Below are 21,024 nucleotides of genomic sequence, written 5' to 3' on the forward strand. Positions count from 1 at the left end.
TAATGATAATATACATAAATATGAAATACTGTATATGTGTATGAAAAAAAATTTCGTTAATAACAAAATATTTGAAAATAGTTGTCAGTAGCCTTGATTATAACGAATATTATTAAAACAAAATAAAGTAAGCAAACGCTGTAATGTTAAGTATGTGTTCACCAAGTTATATCAACAATTAATATAAAACAATGTTTATGAAATATATATATATATATATATATATATATATATATATATATATATATATATATATATATATATATATATATATATATATATATATACAATACAATTATAACATAAACCAAAAATTTATCCCACCAGCATATGAAGTCCCATTTACCTAAGATTGAAGCAAACTTTTTGCTTAAGGTATAACATTTGTTCATTACTAAACAAGTTCAAGCCATTTTGCATGTGGGTATTACAATAGTTCGTGTCAGAAACGAAACGAACTGTAAACTGCATCCATAAATTCTCGCTGCCGGACAATTTGATACTGCAAAGTCAGGATTTAGTCGTTAGCGAACCCTCGCGAGCTTAATATAAACCTGAATAAAATAAATATTAAAATGTAATTCTACCTTTGCTAATGAAACTTCAGCGCACTATTAATGTGTCTATGTTGGGTCCTGGTAGTGTATTGTGTTTCTCGACCAATGTTACACAGTGGCTTGGATATTAAATCTTTATATATAGCATATTTTTGCCATTTTATTATTACAAAGTTACATATAGATATGCAAAGACGATAAAGATGTGAATAAAATAGTGCCCAAGATTTCGAGAAAAATGTGTCCAGGTGAATTTAAACATTTTTAAAATGTTCTTTTTTATGTAATTATATTAAAAGAATTAGTATTAGTATTAATAATAAATTAATAATAATACTTTGAGAATAAATATTTCTATCATAATTGTTATTATAATTACATTTCATAATAACCTATATCTTAAAGAACAAAAAAGTTAAATTTAGATATAATGACTTTTAAAACACATAATTTGTCGCATTTAAGTTATTGGAAAAAAAAAATATGCAAAATTCGTCAAAATACTGTGTAAATAATTATATGGTACGTACCTTAAAAATATCCGTTCCTTAAACAATATCGTTAAAAAAAAAAATTAACATCCCTGGCTCTAGAAAACGAGCAGAAACCTACTTCCGTTCACCAATTAAATAGTATAATAACGAATCACCAATTTGAAATGCACCAATTAACGAGACAATGACATAACTAATTTTAATTAATTCCAATGCACGAAACTGTTGTCCCCGTTGATGTAATCTCAATCGAGTCAAGTGTCAGCTACATACTACGCGAACTGTCATTTAAAAGGGTTGCAAATCACTACTACAATCGCCACTTGAGAGTTATTCGATTAAATGATAACGATTAAGATTAGAGAATCAAGCATACCTTGCGCAGTATAAAAGAGCACCCATCCAGCGCGCGCCTCTTGTGCTCAGGTAACCTTGCGTGAGACGATGTTTAATCAGTGAACTGCCGGATACAGGTGTGTTCACAAGAACTGAGGCACGACAGAGGATGACGGGAAGACTTGAAGATGAAGATGATGAAGCTGATCGTTATAAAATTTAAAGTGATAATTATGATCGAATTTATAATCAAGATGATGATGATACACACATGGGGACATTTTATTGCAAATATTCGAATCAAAATTGTTCATTTAATTAACATAAGTCAAACTTTTATTTTAATGCACATCATTATGATTTTTATTACCTGAACGTTTCAAGTGGTTTTACATTCAAATTGCTCAATAACTTCATGCCGTTAAATATTTAGACTGGTGAAATTAGATAGATATTTTATATACAATTATTATATACCTTACATCATTGGGCTCATAGTTTCCCTGTCTATGTTTTTTCTTCAGAACGTGTAGGTCCTCATACCGATGCCAAATTCTTCATAAAATGCAATATTAATAAGTGATTCAGTGAAGGTTTATTGTCCAATATTGGAAGATGAAAGAGTCGCTCCATCGATGGTTACAGTCAATTTACCACAGCCGAGTAAGCGGAACGTGGTTTGGTTGTGCTCATTATAACCGTATGGCGATATAGAGATATAGATCTGCAATCCGATGCCTGTTTTGACAGATTTCTGAATAGGAATGCGAGTTAGTCGAGCGATATTAGACATATTTGACATTTTGGACACCGTCGGAGTAGCGATAGACAATCAATTAATTGTTTCGATTAGTATTTTAATTGATTAGTAATAATCACGAACGTTCGTTCCAGATGCGTGACTTTTTACTATACGCATTTTGTTTACGATATATCAAACGGTCATTGAAAAAACTGTACAAGGCACTGACATTATATGCGAACGGTAAATGTAAAAGCAATACAATCCACTGAAATGTTATTACCAATCGATGTTCGAATTCCTTTGGCCGTCCTACACAACATAGTTACTTTAGTAACATTAAACGGAAATATTTACATTCAGTATTTCGGGGGTACATCTATGTTAAGTATTATGTTTATTTTACCGGATAAACTGCGTTTTCAACAGTCACCGTACATGTACAATGAAATGTTCTCAGACCAATTACACGTTATGTGTATGTAACTACTAAAACTGGCGTCAAATTAGAAACCCGACGTCGAATAAAAACATCGAATTTTTGAAAAACATTTATATTTTGTCATTACGAATTTAACATATAATAAAAATGGCTTTCACATACTTGTAAAACAAAAGCTGTCACCATAGGATGACATATGCCCCCGAAAAACGCTTTTTCGAAACCTAAACGCAGATTTCGAAACCTAAAAGCGGACACTAAGTTCAAGGTCAAGGTAAAAGGGTCAAAATTTGTGTGCGTATGGAAAGGCCTTTTCCATAAACACATGCATACCAAATATGAAGGTTACATCCGAAGCGACATAGAAGTTATGAGCTGTTTTCGAAACCTAAACGCAAAGTATGACGGACAGACAGACAGACAGACGGACGGACAGACAGACGGACGGACATGCGATCACTATATGCCCACCTTCGGAGGCATTAAAATTAGGCAAACATTTCTACAATAACTACTAATGTCACATAAATGATAAATCAAGAATCGGGTCGTGCTACGTTAATTTTAAGGTGAGAGGAGTCCTTCAAACCGGCAAACAATATTAGTCATTGATTGCAGAAGGGAGAAATAACTTGCATAACTTCTCGGGTACCCATCAATCGTGTCAAATACCCGTCTGAAATGGTCGACCAAATCGCCCGACTTGTCGCTTCAGGCGCTCTACGGGACACACAATTAGGCTTGTCAGTTTAATTATACAGTAGCGCTTGATGTTACCCGCTATCAAACGGAATTAAACTGATTCGTTTACGTCTTCCCTATCCAATTTTGGCGTTCTGGCGGCTCAGGTTTCAGCCGTTTATGGACGCTGATTGTCGGCCGTAGGGGACGATGAAGATGTGATTTCAGTGCCTGACAAAGCAAAGCTGCTTTCTGTCAGGATTGAACGGGGTTTATTGTCCACGTAATTGTCACTATAGCGTTGGGAACAGCCTCTGTAACTTTAGCAGACCTGCTAAGCTGTTTTATGACTTGATGATGAACACTGCATTAGGCACATGTTCTTGTTTAGTACATTCAAACAGCAAGATCAAGATACATGAGATATTACAATGTGAACGACAACAACAGATTTTTTTTTCGATCTTCAAAACGATGGTGACTTTGACAAAACGTTTTACTGGAACGAACAGCATAATGTGTGAACGTGTTATTAAGTGATTGCATGCGATCTCAATAACCTCAAAAAGGACACACGACTCAACAAAAACCAACCATACATATACTTGCAACATTCCTTAGTGCAACCAGAAAACAAAGACAAGAAGTACATGCGCAAGGCATGCGACATTTTTTTCCACAAAACCAAATTTTAGTAGTTGTAAATACGAGTTATTAAGTTGCGCAAACGAGATAAGTAACTGTAATAACTATTTATTACGTTGTGGCCACGGCTCTATAAACTGGACCAACGAAATATTAAGTTGTGGCAACGAGTTTAGTAGCTGTAATCACTAATTATTACGCTGTGGCAAAGGGTTTAGTAACTCTAATCATGAGTTATTAAGTTGTGGCAACGGGTTTAGTAGCTGTAACCACGAGCTATTAAGTTGTTACATCGGGTTTAGTAGCTCTAATCATGAGTTATTAAGTTGTGGCAACAGGTTAAGAAGCTGTAACCACGAGCTATTAAGTTGTTACATCGGGTTTAGTAGCTCTAATCACGAGGTATTAAATTGTTGCAACGGGTTTAGTAGCCGTAACCACGAGTTATTAAGTTATTAAGTTGTTACGACGGGTTTAGTAGCTCTAATCACGAGTTATTAAATTGTTACAACGGGTTTAGTAGCTGTAACCACGAGTTATTAAGTTATTAAGTTGTTACAACGGGTTTAGTAGCTCTAATCACGAGTTATTAAATTGTTACAACGGGTTTAGTAGCTCTAATCACGAGTTATTAAGTCTTTGCAGCGGGTTTAAAAGCTGTAATCACGGGCTGATAATTTATTACAACTGATTAAGTAGCTGCAAAACAAATTATTAAGTTGCGACAACGGATTAAGTAGTTTTGTATTACGTGTTGTTAAGTTGTGAGAACAGTTTAAGTAGCTGTAATCACGAGTTAATAAGTTGTGTATACGGGTTTAGTAGCTGTAATCACGAGCTATTAAGTCATGGACATATGTTAACTCATTTTTTACCACAAGCTATAAGCATCGATGTATACTTTTGTGGATTAATAAGCTTTGTCGACGTGTTGGTAAGCTGGGTCATTGTGTTGGTAAGCTGTTTCAATGTGTTGGTAAGCTGTGTCAACGGGGTTTGGGCTTTGTTGACGGATGGGTAAGCTGTGTCGAAGGGTTTATGCAAAGGCGTATTCATTTGTGGTCACGGGCTGATTTGGGTTTTGTCACGGTTTTTTAGGTGGAGTTAGGTTTATATATTTTTAGACTAGGAAATAAAGACAAATACACAAATTTAAATTTTATATTTATCCCATAACAATGCAACTTTAGTTCTGCGCATAAAAACTACTACGAATTGAACATTATCAACCACTCCGCGGGAAATATTATTGCGCATTATATTTTTGTTTCATTAAGATAAATATACGCTGGAAAGAAAACATAGTTGTTCGCCATCGGATGTCTCTACGTTCAGTTTATATTGATCAGCATTATAGACTGGATATCTTGTATGTGAAGGCACGCAAGCAAATAAGCAAACTTCCAAGCTTTTGAACAACCTTGAATGAAATCATGCGGGGTAAAACTCATGTACGCTAGAGTTAGGATGTTCACAACTTATTATCTCCCTTTCTGTGGTGTTGAATATTTACAAACTAGTTTTTTTGTTTCGCGTTTATGTGTGTGTTTTTGGTTGGATACTGACGTTTATCATTGGCGTATATCCATAGAGAGGGACAATTCTATAGTAAGCGTTTGCTTGTGACTTTCACTCAGCCTCGTTCTGGGAAAACTGCCCTGATTTCATAAGCGTAAAGTGTCGTCCCGGATTAGCCTCTGCAGGCGAAACGTTCCGCCTGAACTGGATTTTCGGATAGAAGAGACTTTTTACACAAACAATTCCATAAAAGCGGACAGTGTTTTCCCTGATTAGCCTGTGCTGATTTCACAAGCTTATCTGGTACGACACTTTACTCACGTGCATTAAGCCTAGTTTTCCAAGAACGCGGCTCAAATTACACATACTGAATACAAATCATATAGCCACAGTCCTTCAATGTATTCTAAATAGACATGTGTCCTGATGAACGTTAATGGCAACTATATTTTATGATTTGTATGATTCGTTTAATTGTGTCTCTGTTCGAACACAAGCCTTTTCAACCATATTTTACAAAAATGTTCTCGCCGATTTCGTGATGTGTCATCCGAAAAGTAAATTCCAGATAAAGTTTGAAATTTAATTGTATGTGTAGTTACTAGTATTAACTTGAACCTTGCTGCTTGTTTTTTTCAAACAACATTCGTATGATTGTGGTCACTGTTGTGGGTTATTTCAGAATTAAACAATGGCCTTTAACGATTTGGGTTGTAAAAACAATATCACAGTGTATAACCATATCGGCCACCTCTCGAATAAAACGCTTTATCGGAATCCCTCTCGGATGCGGTACCGGTCATTTTCGGATAAAACATAATTCTGTGATGGAATGTGGTCACCAAAAAGTGTTTTGGACCTTGAAGGAAACGCAGTACGTCAAAAGTAAGTATTGCAAGAAACATAACAATCGTTGACTTATGTTTGTATGTACTTAGTTTTTATTTTCCATTAACTGGAGTTTGGATATAAGCCACACAGTTTCAAAATGCGCTCTGTACTATCGCATCGTTGTGTTGTTAATATGACTTTCCATTCGCAACAATACATATTGGCCTAAAATTTATATCAGAGACAAATCAGGTGTAACTATCTAATATTTAAAACTCATATTCATAAATGGGACGTACATGTGAAATTGTTAGAAAATTGTCATTTTTGGTTTGCATGAAGCACAGGTATCCCTCTCTCTTACGGGATTTCAGCGCATAGGCAACCTCTCGGATTTTCAGATACATTGTGCATTTGCAGGGATTATGCATTTGCTTTTATAGAACAAAACGACGCAAATAGCAGAGAAAGTCGAAAACGTCAGACGTATCAACTCCCTCTGGTATGCCACGAGGATGTCACCCCGTGCGCTTGAAAATGCAACGAAACAAAACTGTAGCCTACCTGAAGACTTGTAATTGAAGTACAGGAACTTGATTATAAAATGGGCGATTTGAGGAATTTAACAATGAGCACGCAACAAAATTATTATCTGCATATATGTACCCAATTTTATAGGGCGTACCGACGGTAATTCAATGTTGAATTTCAGGAATAAATTATTTAGGAATAAATTAATTATTACACGATAGTAGTGATATATACACGTTAAAACAATCTGGTTGAAGATGTGCTGGACGTTATGCAAGCTATTGGTTATGCCATGGCAACACATCCAACGCATCATAGCAGCATCTTAAGCGGAAATACATTTTCTGAAAAAGCATTATCATCAAGCAAATTCCAAAAATAAACATCCCCCGCCGAATATTATTGATTTTGCAAAAGAGTGATATTTACTAAGAACTGTCAAGCAGACGAAAACTCGCGTGCACACCACATATGGTAATAATACGGCTCATTTGGTCATTGTCGACCTGAAATGACCCACAAGTCACCCGCTTCTAGTCACCCCAACTTCTAGTGACTTGTGGGCCATTTTAGGTCGACAATAACCCAATGAGCAATAATATGGGTAAAAAATCTGACAAACAAATCCCATGTTCTATCAATTAAAGGCCTTAGCTATGAAATGTCCGAGTCATCCTAGCAAAATTTGAATAAAAACAACCGAAGTAAGATAATATTCAAAATTTCATGAAATTCCATACAGCAGATTCATACAGAGATTATTACACAGCTTAATTCAATTAAGGGGCCAGAACTCTTGAGTTCATCCCTTCAACAGTTGCACCTGTTCAATATGATGGTAAACATTTTGTTTAAATTTCATTAAAATTAAAACAAAATTTACTGAAAAACATCTCGGGACGGACATATTCCTCAGTTTCAATCAATTAAGGGGACATAACCCTTGAATCGCCTTGCCGAACCCGTCGATACTTCAAATTGCACTACTGCAGCAAGATAATACACATTTATAATGTTCATTAAATTGCTGGCGACTAATACAGGCAGAAAACAGGTTCGGACAAAATTTCCATTATTCAATCAATTAAAGGGACATAACTCTGGAGTTACATAGTCGATCCCGACATAATTTACGCGTGAACCACCGCAGAATAATGATACAAATTGACTGTAAGTTTCTTGAAATTTCATGCAGCAGTTACTGACAAACAGGTCCGGACGAATGGATGGAGACAACAAAATCCTTTTCCTATTGGCGAGGAATAAAAAAGCAGATACTAGGAAGTAAGTTACTCTTCAATAAAGGCACGATTACAAAAAAAGTAACGTTATATTCGTATTCAACACAATCGAGCATCAGGCCATTACGGAAATTGACTAGATAAAGACCTTAAAACAAAACTCAAATGTAACATGGCACATTACGTTGTGTAAGCCTGCTCTTAAATCATACGTACGAAAGAAAATAGTATTTATATAGTCATCATACTATCTCAACAACAAATTAAATCACGAAAAAAGTGACCTTTTTAGATACAGGAGATGTATAATACGCTAAAACTCCTGTAAAGGATACATTTTATGAATTCCCACGGCATTAACAAAGAGTCATTAACATCATAAAAAATAAAACATTGATATTTAATGTGAATGCTTATATGACGCAAGTCGTTTTCATAATTAGGGATATAAACCATTATCTTTCAGCTGCAAATTGGTGGTCCACAATATTGAGCGTAACGCTGAACATCGTTTGACTGACGTTAAAAATGTTAAAAAAATAACAAACTTAATTGTAAATACGCGGTAAACATAATTAAAGCAAGCATAAAAAACAATATCAACCTTTTAAACAATAATGTAGTGACAATAAATACTTTAAATCAGCGGGTAAAAAGGCGCAATACTTTTGTAGTAACTCTTACTTTATTCAATAGTGTCCTTTTTATCTTTGGCGATACAGTGAACTGTCAGTGGTGATTGAAGGCGTAACCACAAACTATACATTGATACACTTTGTCGCCTTCTTTATGTTTTAGGCGATGCTCTGCTACGTATCGCTTTGCGTTAAAATGTTTCCCACATGTTTCACAGTTAAAACTTGCCTCTATGCCTTCGCCTGTATGTCTTTTTAGGCTGAATCGAGTTTTGAATGAACCTGAGCAAATCGTTTAATACTTTGTCATATGTGTTTTAGAAAGGTTCTTTAAGTCAGTTTTATAATTTATGCTTTTGCACACATTTCACAATAGTAAGTAAACGCGCCTGAATGTGTCTTCATGTGACGATTGAATCTTACATTAGTGACGAAAATTTTGTCGAAATGTTCGCACTTACCGGTATAACGTGCACCAAGTTGGGGACGTTCGTGTTCTTGTAAATGTACTTGTAATGAATATCTTTTTCCACACACATTTCAATCAAATGCGAGTCGACATGAAGATTGCTGTGTCGTTTAAAGTTGTGTTTAAGTGTAAAGGTCTTTTTACAAGTTATACATTGCAAAGAATTGTGCTCAAAATCTCTTCTGCCGCAGACACGATTGAACTGTCCGTGTCTGCTTATACTGAATCTAGATCACATATGGGTAGAATCGGATCTTCGTACAATGGCAGAAATGACTCCGTCGTTTCTCCGCTTACTTTAAACATATTTTATTTCCAAGTAATGACATTGTACAAATATATACATTGGTCCATACATACATAATGGAAAAGGGTTAACCTGAAGTTCTTCAACATTATCGGGGGTCTTTCCCTTGCAATAGTTTTAACATGTTGTAATGGTGACAGACTTACATAAAATATTAATCATGTCATTTACAAAGTATACAATTGAGAACATAAATCTCAATAATTATATTTATTATATGATGACAACAGTACTACTAATAATAACAGTAGTTACCAAGAATAGTAATACTAATAGTAATAATAATAATAAAACAAAATAATAATACTGATTTTATAGAAAATATACAGATATCTTATACAATGAAGGATAATAATAATGATAGTACTAAAGATAGTAATATAGTAATAAGTAATAAGTAATAATTCCTGTCCAGCAAAATGTAAAAAGAGTAAGCTAAGTAATGAATCGCTTTGTCGTAGTAATATATTTTTTAACTTCGTTAAAAATGATGGTGTTGTTTTCATTATTTAGAGAAGGCATACCATAAAGGAGCATCTCACAATTTAGGGGATGAAACGATCTTAGCGCAGTAAATAGAGCTATTCGCTGCAAATGGAAGTAATGCTCAACATTTTCAACATCACTTCCGCACGCACATAGGGGAGTGTTTTTTAAATTATTATTGAATAAGTCCGAGTTAAGGTTGCTGCAGTTATTTCTTAAACGGGCATGTAAAATTGATGAGTGTCTATCCCCAGTGTAAAAGTATTGGGGATTATCTTCGCATAAATTAAATAATTGTTTCAATGAAGTTTTAAAATTCGAAATGGTGTCAATGTTTCGTATATCAATAGGTAACGAATTCCATAGACTAATTGCAGATGGTAAAAACGAGCGCGAATAAAGTAAAGTTCTTCTTGATAAAATAGTATAGTCTTCCGCGTTTCTAAGATTACGAGAGGATTGTTCATGAACTGTTGGTGGGAGAAGGTTAGTAAGGTAATTGGGACACTGGCCGTTATGCATTTTGTAGATATTAATTAGTTTTAGATAATTTCGTCGTTTTTCTAGACTTGGCCATTTAACTTCAGTGTAAAGGTTTCTAAGTGAGACGGATCTGGTTAGGCCTGAGACAATACGCGCGGCTTCATTTTGGATTTTTTCAAGTAATTCCTTGTCGTACAATGTACAACCGTCCCATACAACACACGCGTATTCTAATAATGGCCGCAAATGTGTAAAATATATTAGATTTAGACATTTTCTTGATAGTTTGTACTTAACTTTACGCATAACGCCGAGGATTTTCGACGCGGATGTCAGAATATTATTTATGTGGTTGTTCCATTTACCATCGCTGCTAAGCGTAAAACCGAGATGTTTGTGTTCATCAAAAAATGTTACGGTTACATTACCAAACATTAACTTGGGAAAAGGAATATTCTTGTGTGTTGTGAATAGAATAGCTGCGGTTTTTTGGGGATTAAAATCAACAAGCCAACGCTTTGCCAATACGTTAATTAGGCATAGATCATGATTTAAAATACCCTCGAGATCAGCTTATACAGATGTGGTACATGATAATGAAGAATCATCAGCAAACAGTCGGGTAATACTTAAAAGGTTTTCTACAATAACATTAACGTAAATCAAGAAAAACAACGGTCCTAATACTGAGCCCTGGGGTACACCGGCATTTACTTCTAATGACTGCGACTTTGCTGAGCCGACAAATACTTTTTGGGAACGGTTAGACAAGTAACTCTCTATCCATTGTAGTATATTTCCACTTATGCCATTTGTTTAAGTTTGAATAAAAAACCTCGATGCCAAACACGGTCGAACGCCTTGGATAAATCGCAGAATATCATACAATTAAGTTTCTTGTCGTCAATAGATCGAGCTATTTGATCAAATATATCAATGAGTTGGTAGACTGTTGAGTGCCCTCTAAGAAATCCTGATTGTTTGCAATAAATTAAATTGTGTGCAATAAAATGGTTATACAAGTGTTTATATACAGCACGATCCATAAGTTTTCCTAAACAGCTTAATAGAGAGATTGGGCGATAGTTTGAAGGTATGTTCGAGTCAACCTTTTTGAATAAGGGCATCACAATTGCCTTTTTCCATAATGAAGGAAATGTGCATTCTTGTAGTGATTTATTAAACAAAAGGCATAACGGTTTTGAAATAGACTCGCAAGTACGCTTAAGAACAAGATGGCTGATTGAATCTTCACCAACAGCTGTGTTGGTTATTAAACTTTTGATTATATCGATTATTTCAGTTTCAGTAATGGACACATTTTGCAAACTGGCAAATGGAAACTGAGTAGGGGCGGGAAGAACTCCCGAAGATGAATCTAAAGTTGAAATGGAAACAAAATAATTGTTTAAGTACGTTGCTTTTTCTTCTTCAGAAGTATATATAATTACGTTTCCATGTAAGTCGACCGATTTTAGGGGTGGTATCACATCATAGTGTGAATGCGAGTGTATGAGATGTTTTAACATCTTCCAGTATTGCCTGGAATTGCTTGATTTTAAATCAGTTAATGTAGTTTCAATATTGGAGTAAAATTGTTCCTTTGCATGTTTAATCATATTGTTGACTCTGTTACGAGCGTGTTTGAATTTAGCCCAGTTGTTTTCAGAAGGTTGTTTTATAGCGGTAGTTTTAAGTCGGTCGCGTTTACGTGAAAATGTACGTATCATAGAGTCGTACCAAGGTTTATTATTGGGACGGACTGTAACTATTTTAAATGGAATACATAATTTTATAAGTTCTAAAAGTTTGTCCGTTAATAAATTGGTTGCATCTTCTACACTCATCATTGTTATAAAATTCCGATTTTCGATGTTAATTAAATTGTTTAGACGTTGAAAATCAGCTCGTTTGTACAACCAAACATGTCTCCGCATCGGTTTACTTATGACTGTCGGAACTTTAATGTACGCAGCCGTGGCATGGTGATCACTTACGGAATTATCAATCGATAAAACCTCACTGTTCAATACAATTAAATTATCGGAGACAATTATGGAGTCGATTAATGTAGAAGTATTGGCAGTGACTCTAGTTGCTTCAGTTATGACGTTTCTTAAATTAAATATTGCCAATGACAAGACGGGTATAGTTTTTGAGTTGGTCTTCGTTTATATCACCAAGCATAATAACATTTTGGTTCATATCCAAGGCTTTGTCAATATTAGTTTCGAGGTCATTCCAAAAAGATACATTTGAGTCCGGGGACGATAAAAGCAGCAAAGTAACACGGAAAAATAGCCAGTTTTAAGTTCAATCCATAATGAATGCACACTGGGACATTCTAACTCAATAACACGCCGCGACAGTAAAGACTCATTAACATAAATTAATAAGCCGCTGAAGTGAGGTGTATAATCTTTACGATGAAAACCTGTATTAAAACCTTCAACTGTTAAAACATTGTCGGGAACAACATCAGTAAGATGAGTTTCCGTGAAGCATAAAATTTGAAAATTACACAGATTACTTGCTACATAATCAAGTGTGTTACGTATTGACCGCACGTTCAAATGCAAGACGCTGAGTGCCTTGTAATCGGGTCCTGGATTTAACTCAATATCCCCTAATAAAAATAAAAGAAAACGTAAAGCGTCAATTAATAACAGAATCATTTCAAAGACAAGCGGTCGAGTAATGCAGCCTGAAAAAGCGCGCGATAGCCCTAAATTGGGTGAGAAAAAGGAGTACAAATTCGCTTGTTGCACTCCACATGTAAAATATTTTTTTACGACAAAAATATTTACTTGAATTAATTAACCCCACAGTCATTCGATAAGCAGCAATATCGTTACCCATTAGGTAAAAGTTTTACACACAAACATAAATGACTGAATGGCCGTGGGGTTTTACCAAAATAAATTACATTTCGTGCAACTTCTTGACATATGCTGGACAGGACTAAAAATGCAAAAAAAAGGATAAGAAAAAGAAAACGAAACATAAAGGGGGTGAGACAGATGGATAATATAGGTTTAGTAAAAATATTTAAGCATATTGTTAGTTAAAACCTAGCATAAACAACGATCTATAGCTTTTTAATTCTAGTTGACTAAACTACAAGTGACAGGATATTTGAAACGAAACAATGGAAGAGAGTATTTTAAAGCGTATATATAAAGAATAAAGTCAATAGTGTACCATGATGAGTGTCGTTTAACATAAAGACAGCAAAACGAGTAACAACAAGCATAACATTAATAGCTGTAGTAAATAGTGGTCAGAATATCTCATCTGGGTTTCCAGTAGAAGACTTGAACCATAGCTAGACTAATCCCCAGTTAGTACGACTATTATCTGTTGTATATACTAACGTTAAATTAATATCGGAAAATTTACGGACGATATAGAATACTTTATGTGAATAAAAATACTAAAACAAAAACCCCGTGGTTTCTCCACTTGCAGCCGCTAACAATGTATCTGACTCCATAATTGCCTCGCATGCAGATTCAGGTTCACTGCCAAGTAATAGTCACTCGGACTTTTCATTCTCGCTCGAGTCGCCAGTTTGGCTGAACCCGAAAATGTGGAGCCAATCCTTCTGAATAATAAAATATAATAATTTCAGTTTGCATGCCCGTGTCTACTACGATAAATGAGAAATAAACTTTATATCGTCGGTTTTGTTTTGTTTTCTTTGAATAATTAAAGTCTCTATAACGCTCAAAATCAACGAAAATTTCGTAAAGTATTTTGTAAAATAAAGTTAACACCTAAACAATCAGTGTTCCTTATAGCAATATCCAAAATTTAAACGCTAGATGTGGTATGATTACATAGATTTTTGTAGATACAAAATGCTCGTTTTTATTTATTTGTGGCCACAATTAATTCCCGCGAATCTATCTATTCATACGACACACGAACACCATTTCATTGTTCATGTGTCGTATGAATAGAAATGCAAAACAATAATAAAAAAGAGCATTTTGTATCTACAAACATCTATTTTACCAGACCACATCTGACGTTGAAATTTCAGCAATTGCCATAAGGAACACTGATTTTTAATTGGTTAAGTTTATTTTACGTACAATTGTACGAAATTTTCGTTGATTTTGAATAGCAATGTTACTTTAAGCCGGCAATCAGTGTGTGCATATTGAGGAGTTCTATCAAAGTTGCTGATTTGAACATGTTCACTCAAAATAATCACCAGCAATATGTCACAAAACTGTGTTATATCTCTAAACTGTTTTTAACATAACTTACGACAAAAATGATTGGTATTTATTATACAAAGAAGTTTTAAAAGTAACTGATAAAAAAATAAAATAATAAATAAATAATAGCTGGAGAGAATCCCATGTTATATACTGAGGTATAATCACATATTGGAGAGAGGGACCCGTGCTTCATACAAACAGAAAGTTGACAGAGATTTAATATATTTGACAATGTAAAAGGTCTGTTCTCGTTTTAAACCATGGTTCTAATGTTCCGTGCAATACTTACTTTGAATTACTCGTGTCCCTTTTAAACAATAAATTGTTGTTTTGTGGATGACCGTCCACACGGAACCATGTTTTTATCCGACAATGACAGGTACCGCATCCGAAAGGGGTATTTAATATTGTGTATAATGTAATGTTAAAGGTTTATCAGCGAACATGATCAAATGAAGTAAATGATCATTATCTTAACAGTTATTTTAGCAAAATCAGCAAAACTGATTTTACACTTAGCCTGGAATACCAAAAAATAAGTTGGTCCGGCACAAAAAATATGGATCAGCCAGTAGAAAAACCTATTTGCGCCAAATATGTTAAATGCCAACTGCGTGTCACAGAGGGGGTAATCACGTGACAAACAAGATGGCGACGTCCATGCCAAGGAAGGTATTTTTGGTTGTTTTATACCCTTTATTACTTATATTATTATTTTTTATTCCGCCCACTTTCCAGCCATATTAGAAAGAAAGTTACTGACTTTTATTTCTAAGTTATATTCGCTCTATATCTCGACTTTACTCGGTGCTAACTAAATTTCTTAGCGGGATGACGTAATTAGGGCTCCACTAAGAAAATTTGCACCGAATAAAGTCGAGATATAAAGCGAATTAAAATACGAGATAAAAACGCTTATCACCTTTTTACTGATATGGCTGGAAATTGAGCGTCATTAAAAAAATAAACAGAAGTAATAAAGGGTATAAAACGGCGAAAAATAACTGTCTCGGTATGGACGTCGCCATCTTGACTATCACGTGATTACCCCCTCTGTGTCAAGCCTGTTTAAATTAATAAAATATGTATCGTTTATTGGACCAAAGTGTTCCGCATAAATACTGATAATATACCACAGGCTGTGCAAGTTTTTGCCGTATTTATCTGTATCGACTGTCAATGTTTGCTAACCACTGTGACTTTAATTAACTAAAAGAAATGTATTTTAAACATTAGCAAATTGTAACTGCAATGAAAGTTGTCGCAACCGTGGAGCGGAATCTTAAATGTAATGCAACTATAGAAATATGACTTAGCATGTGAATATAACCGCTGGTTCAAAGTGCCTGGCAACTGTATTTTGTCCCAAAGATACAAACGTCGCAAAAGTGAAAGGATATGAATGTCGATTTAATACAATTGAGAAAACTTAAGTAGCGACGTTTTCAACAAAATATATGCAGTAGTTTGAAGTTCTGAACAGGATGAAGATGGCATTTCAAGTATACGGTTTTTTTGCTTTGATATATATGACTATTTGGCATATGGTTGATGCAAAACCGCCAAACAACAACGATTATATGTCTGGCGGCGGGGGAAATGGTGGCGGTGGAGACTTAACTGCAAAATCCATCCCTTACGATTACGGCTACAATGGTGGCGGTGGAGACTACTCTGCAAAATCCATCCCTTACGATTACGGCTACAACGGTGGCGGTGGAGGCGTCGTTGCATATGCCATCCCTTACGATTACGGCTACAATGGTGGCGGTGGAGGCGTCGTTGCATATTCCATCCCTTACGATTACGGCTACACTGGTGGCCCAGTAGGCATGGTTGCATATGACATCCCTTACGATTACGGCTATAATGATGGCGAGAATGGATTTGCGATTGAATATTCCATTCCTAACGATTACAACTACAATGATGCCGATAATGGATTTGCGTTTGCCGAATCCATTCCTAACGATTACGGCTATGACATCCCATTTGATTATAACTACAATGGAGAGGACACGACGACAACACCAAGCTCTGGTTACCCAGGAGAACACACGGGTACGGTAACAATTGAGACTACGAGTTCTGCGTCCCCACAGCAACAGAACGTTGGTATTGCGGCTGAAAACGCCGCATCCAGTGAGCCGGTTACCGATCGCGACGTTGCTAAAGCCCTGTACAACAGACTTCTCGATGACAACGATGTGCGCGTGAGACCAATCCAGAATCAATCAAAACCGATCTACGTGAACACGAAATTCGTTCCCCTTAGTATCATCGAGTTCGACACCACGGAGCAGACGTTCGCGATCCTAGGGTACTTCCGGGTGCGGTGGATAGACCAGACCATGACGTGGAAACCGAAGTACTGGAACTCCATCAACACGGTGAAAGTGACAACTGACGCTTTGTGGAAACCGAACATCATTATTCACAAGGTGATGTACATTTAAATACGTCTCTAAATATATTCTTAGGAACCGCCTTTCATACACATGTTTACTTTTTTTGGCTAAATTAAGGTTAAAGTCCATCGAATACTTTTTATTTTTTATCAGTTACTATTCGATGTTTATCATCAACATGATAATAATGATACGTGTACGTAATACAAACTTTCCATTAAAGTCGCTGGCAGATATCATAGAAATAATTATTTCAACTTATTCATATTGCTGTAAGAATCTTTTTACAATAAATTGAAATTATTTACATGGTGGTTTAGAAGCACGGAGTACCATGACAATCTTCGTGTTCGCACGTTAGTCGTTATTATTGAGTAAAATACTCCGAATTCGTTAGTCATTATTAGTGGGTAATTGTTTAAAAGATTATTACAAAAAGCTGGATTGTATCCGTTGAACATAATCAATTTCTGCTTCTTTAGATAATAATCATAATGTCTACACAAACAAAACTTACATTACAACATACGGTTATTTTAGAAACGTACGCTTAAACGGCAAAAGTAATAAAACGAATAATTCTATGTTCTATAGGCAGTAGACGGCCGAGGAGAGATCGGTGCAAGCGAGACAGACATATTGGTCATCAATTGGAACGGGAATGTACAGTGGGTGCCTGAAGGCATATACACGTAAGCGTATGACCGATACAGATTGCAACGAACAATTAAGACTCCACCACAGCTATTGTAAACTATTGAAGTTTCGTGTACCAATCTTCACAAAGTCTTGAAAGTATCACCAGCAAAATATTCGTGCTGCTAGAGTTTTGTATGACACTAGTTTAACCATTAACACGCGATCATCTAGAGTGTAAAGTGCTGTTTTTTTTACTGGAATTTTTATGAGCATCTGTGATCAAAGTCGTATTTATGCTAATAAGATATTCCAACAGTAAGGAAGATTCATATATAGAACAATAAGTAAACAGATCTTTAAAAAAGGATGTGTACACCTGCTAAAGGAAAAATAATCATCATTTACAATCATCGTTAATCAGTATTTCATATTCATGTTCATGTCCATATATTTAAACCAAGAAGCAACTAATGACGTGTCTGTGAAAGTCTTAACAGAAGGAATTGTACACAGTTTCAGTTGCTCTCAGTATTCGTAGATGTCAACCGCCATATAATGCAGCTGTTTCCAATTATACCAAATGTACATGGCATTAAATATTTCACTTTTTTCAGAATTGTCTGCGACGTAAGCATCCAGTACTTTCCGTTCGACGTACAGACGTGCGTTCTCACGTACTACGTAGCGGACGAGAGCACGGCATCAGTGACGCTAGACCACTACTTGACCATTGACATGAGCGAATACAGCGAGAACGCCGAATGGGTCGTCACCAGCGTTACACGACAACGCGTCGTTCGAAACAACAATTATTACATCGACATCGAATTTCGTTTACAGCGCCGCGCAAACTTCGCGTTGTTCACGCTGATCGCTCCACTAATGGCGCTGGCCTTTCTAAACATTTCGGTGTTTCTTGTTCCCGTAGATTCCGGAGAAAAGGGCTCATTCGCTATCACGATATTTCTGTCCTACGGCGTACTTATCACGATCATCAGCGACACTCTGCCTAAAAATTCCGCCCAGACTTCGACGCTCGTTCTGCTCATCGAGACGCTTCTCTGCCTCAGCGTGCTGTCCGTGGTCTACACAGTAGTTCAGGCAAAGGTGGCGTTCACCATCGGTCGCAAGCCATGCCCGATCCAGTGCCTAAGAACGCTGAAGAAACACAATCAAGTCCTCCCTATCGACCACTACATTGAACATGGAGGCTACACGTCCAATGGCGACAACGTCTACACATGGGGAATGTTTTTAAAGCAACTGGATCTTGTCCTGTTCTTTGTATTCTTTGTCGTTGTCAGCATAATGATTGGGATTTTCTTTGCAGTTCTTCTCCGGCATGTCGGCGTAGTTGATTCCTATGCAGACATTGAGCCACAACCAACAACTCGAGTGTTTCCCATCCCCACAACTGCGAGTGGATAAGCAGCGCAGTGAATCTGATAAAATGCGTGAACGTAAACCGTTTTAAAAATACCGAAATCTGGTTTCCAAAACCATGAAATAATATCTTTCACAATTGTTTCTGAAGGAGCAAACCGTAACGCAATACTGAAATAATATATTATATTTAAAAAATATTATAATACATTAAAAGACTTTAAGTGTATTGTATGCCTCAACATTTTAATGTATATGACGAAACGTCCGTTCGAATTGAGGTGCCCTTTCCTGAAGCTGACATTGCCAGCTACTAGTTTTATTTGTGGCCACGCCGAATCCATTGATATAAAAGATTTCGCTTTCTCTGACCTTTGTTTATTGGGTTGAAATTCGTCATAGTTCTTTCGCAGTCTTTCGGTTTGGCCGAAACTTATTTCGCTTCAAGATATTTTTAATTTGAAAATGGTAATATTATTTTTATTTAAAACAAAATTCGTTTGAAAACTAGGTCATGCTTTATATGTTGCCTAACCCTGATTAAATTTGTTTTTGGTTCTTTTATCTTGATACAAACTACATGTGTATATTGTATGACTCTGTTATTAACTTTTATCTTAAGAATTCAAATGGTTGCCCTTTTCAATTCTAGCATGATAACTGGCTTTATTTTCAGAGGAGCCAATTAAACGTATACATAGAGTATAACAGGTTAATGCCTGATCTTTGTGTAATATATCAGGCAAGGCTTAGAATAATATAACGGCGAGGCTTGCCGAGCCGTTATTGTATTCGTGCCGAGCCTGATATATTACAAAAAGATCAGGCAGTAACCTGTTTTTCTGTTTATCATACCTCTGCATCACCGAGTTTTGAAAAAAAAGAGATAATCGCTTAAAAGCTGCAGTGTTAGCAGGAAAGAATATTATAGTTGTCGTTTGACGTGTTGTTAATAATGACGTCATGTGCTCTAGCGCTTAATATTTGTAAAACATGTTGTTGTTTTTTTTCTGTGCGTGTTGCATTTTGTGTTAAAAATATATTACATCCTGGTATCAAATTGTTTGTTGTTTTGAATCTGATTCGATGTTACTAAAATATTTCTCTATATTTGATTCCGAGTTATATGATATACTTCCTATCACCGACTGATAAAACAACTACTAGATGAACTGATATATATATATATATATATATATATATATATATATATATATATATATATATATATATATATATATATACTCATACTGGGTTAACTATAGGGTCTGTGATATATTTCCGGAGTGTTGGGTACTTCCCTTTCCCATGCTAGTATCCAACTGAAAAATAGCGTGTTTTATGCGAATTACCTTCAACAACCTATATATAACTCGAAACTTAATATATCTAGTTATTTCTGCAGACAAATAACATATACATTTTTTTACTTTAAACCTCGTATCTGGGTCCCCATGACCCAATTATTTTTTTATATATGTATACTCTGTGATACTTGATACCGACATACCGGGTCCCTGAGATAGTGTCACTTGAAATACGAAACATTGTTTGCTAAAAAATGAGTTGGCCTTGAGCATAGTTATATCTTGCGACACTCGCATTAGAATTGTGGTTAAGATCTTCTCGACCTCAAACTTTATATATTAAATCCTCACGATCAGATGTGTTTGTATTTGTGTGGCCTATGCATGAATCGCTCTGCATGGTTTCCTTGCATTATACATTTAATAACATTTTGAGTCGAATTCATTTTACAGAGGGAATGACACAATGGTGAACTAAATATGTGTTTAATGTTATTTTAATATTTTTTTGAATTTTTGCATTATTTGACTACGTATCGTGTTATTTTCTCCTGTTGCGTGATTTTGTAGTCGCCGGAACTTTTAAAAGCACAATGTCCTTGGTTAAACAATTGAGATAATGTAGGATAGAATCATCCTTGTAGAAATCATTGAATTATA

At 35.5% G+C, this 21,024-nt stretch overlaps 4 protein-coding genes across 7 annotated transcripts in view; 3 read left to right on the forward strand and 1 right to left on the reverse strand.

The window, feature by feature from the left end:
• Positions 1–1,340, reverse strand: part of LOC127860408 (uncharacterized) — a 48,235-nt gene extending 46,895 nt beyond the window's left edge. For all 4 annotated transcript variants that reach the window (XM_052398471.1, XM_052398469.1, XM_052398470.1 and 1 more), the window contains exon 1: positions 1,088–1,340. The gene's annotated coding sequence lies outside the window, so the exon portion shown is untranslated. The remainder of the gene's footprint in view (positions 1–1,087) is intronic.
• Positions 1–21,024, forward strand: part of LOC127860418 (nascent polypeptide-associated complex subunit alpha-like) — a 415,045-nt gene that overhangs the window by 292,272 nt on the left and 101,749 nt on the right. The window lies entirely within an intron of this gene.
• Positions 1–21,024, forward strand: part of LOC127860412 (uncharacterized) — a 395,662-nt gene that overhangs the window by 237,897 nt on the left and 136,741 nt on the right. The window lies entirely within an intron of this gene.
• Positions 15,915–20,104, forward strand: LOC127860411 (proton-gated ion channel subunit pbo-5-like). Its single transcript, XM_052398476.1, has 3 exons — positions 15,915–17,068; positions 17,630–17,727; positions 18,289–20,104. The coding sequence occupies exons 1-3, from the start codon at positions 16,112–16,114 to the stop codon at positions 19,100–19,102; spliced, it is 1,869 nt and encodes a 622-aa protein (XP_052254436.1). The 5' UTR covers positions 15,915–16,111; the 3' UTR covers positions 19,103–20,104.

This window comes from Dreissena polymorpha, chromosome 15 (genome assembly GCF_020536995.1).
Source record: "Dreissena polymorpha isolate Duluth1 chromosome 15, UMN_Dpol_1.0, whole genome shotgun sequence".
Lineage (NCBI taxonomy): Eukaryota > Metazoa > Mollusca > Bivalvia > Myida > Dreissenidae > Dreissena > Dreissena polymorpha.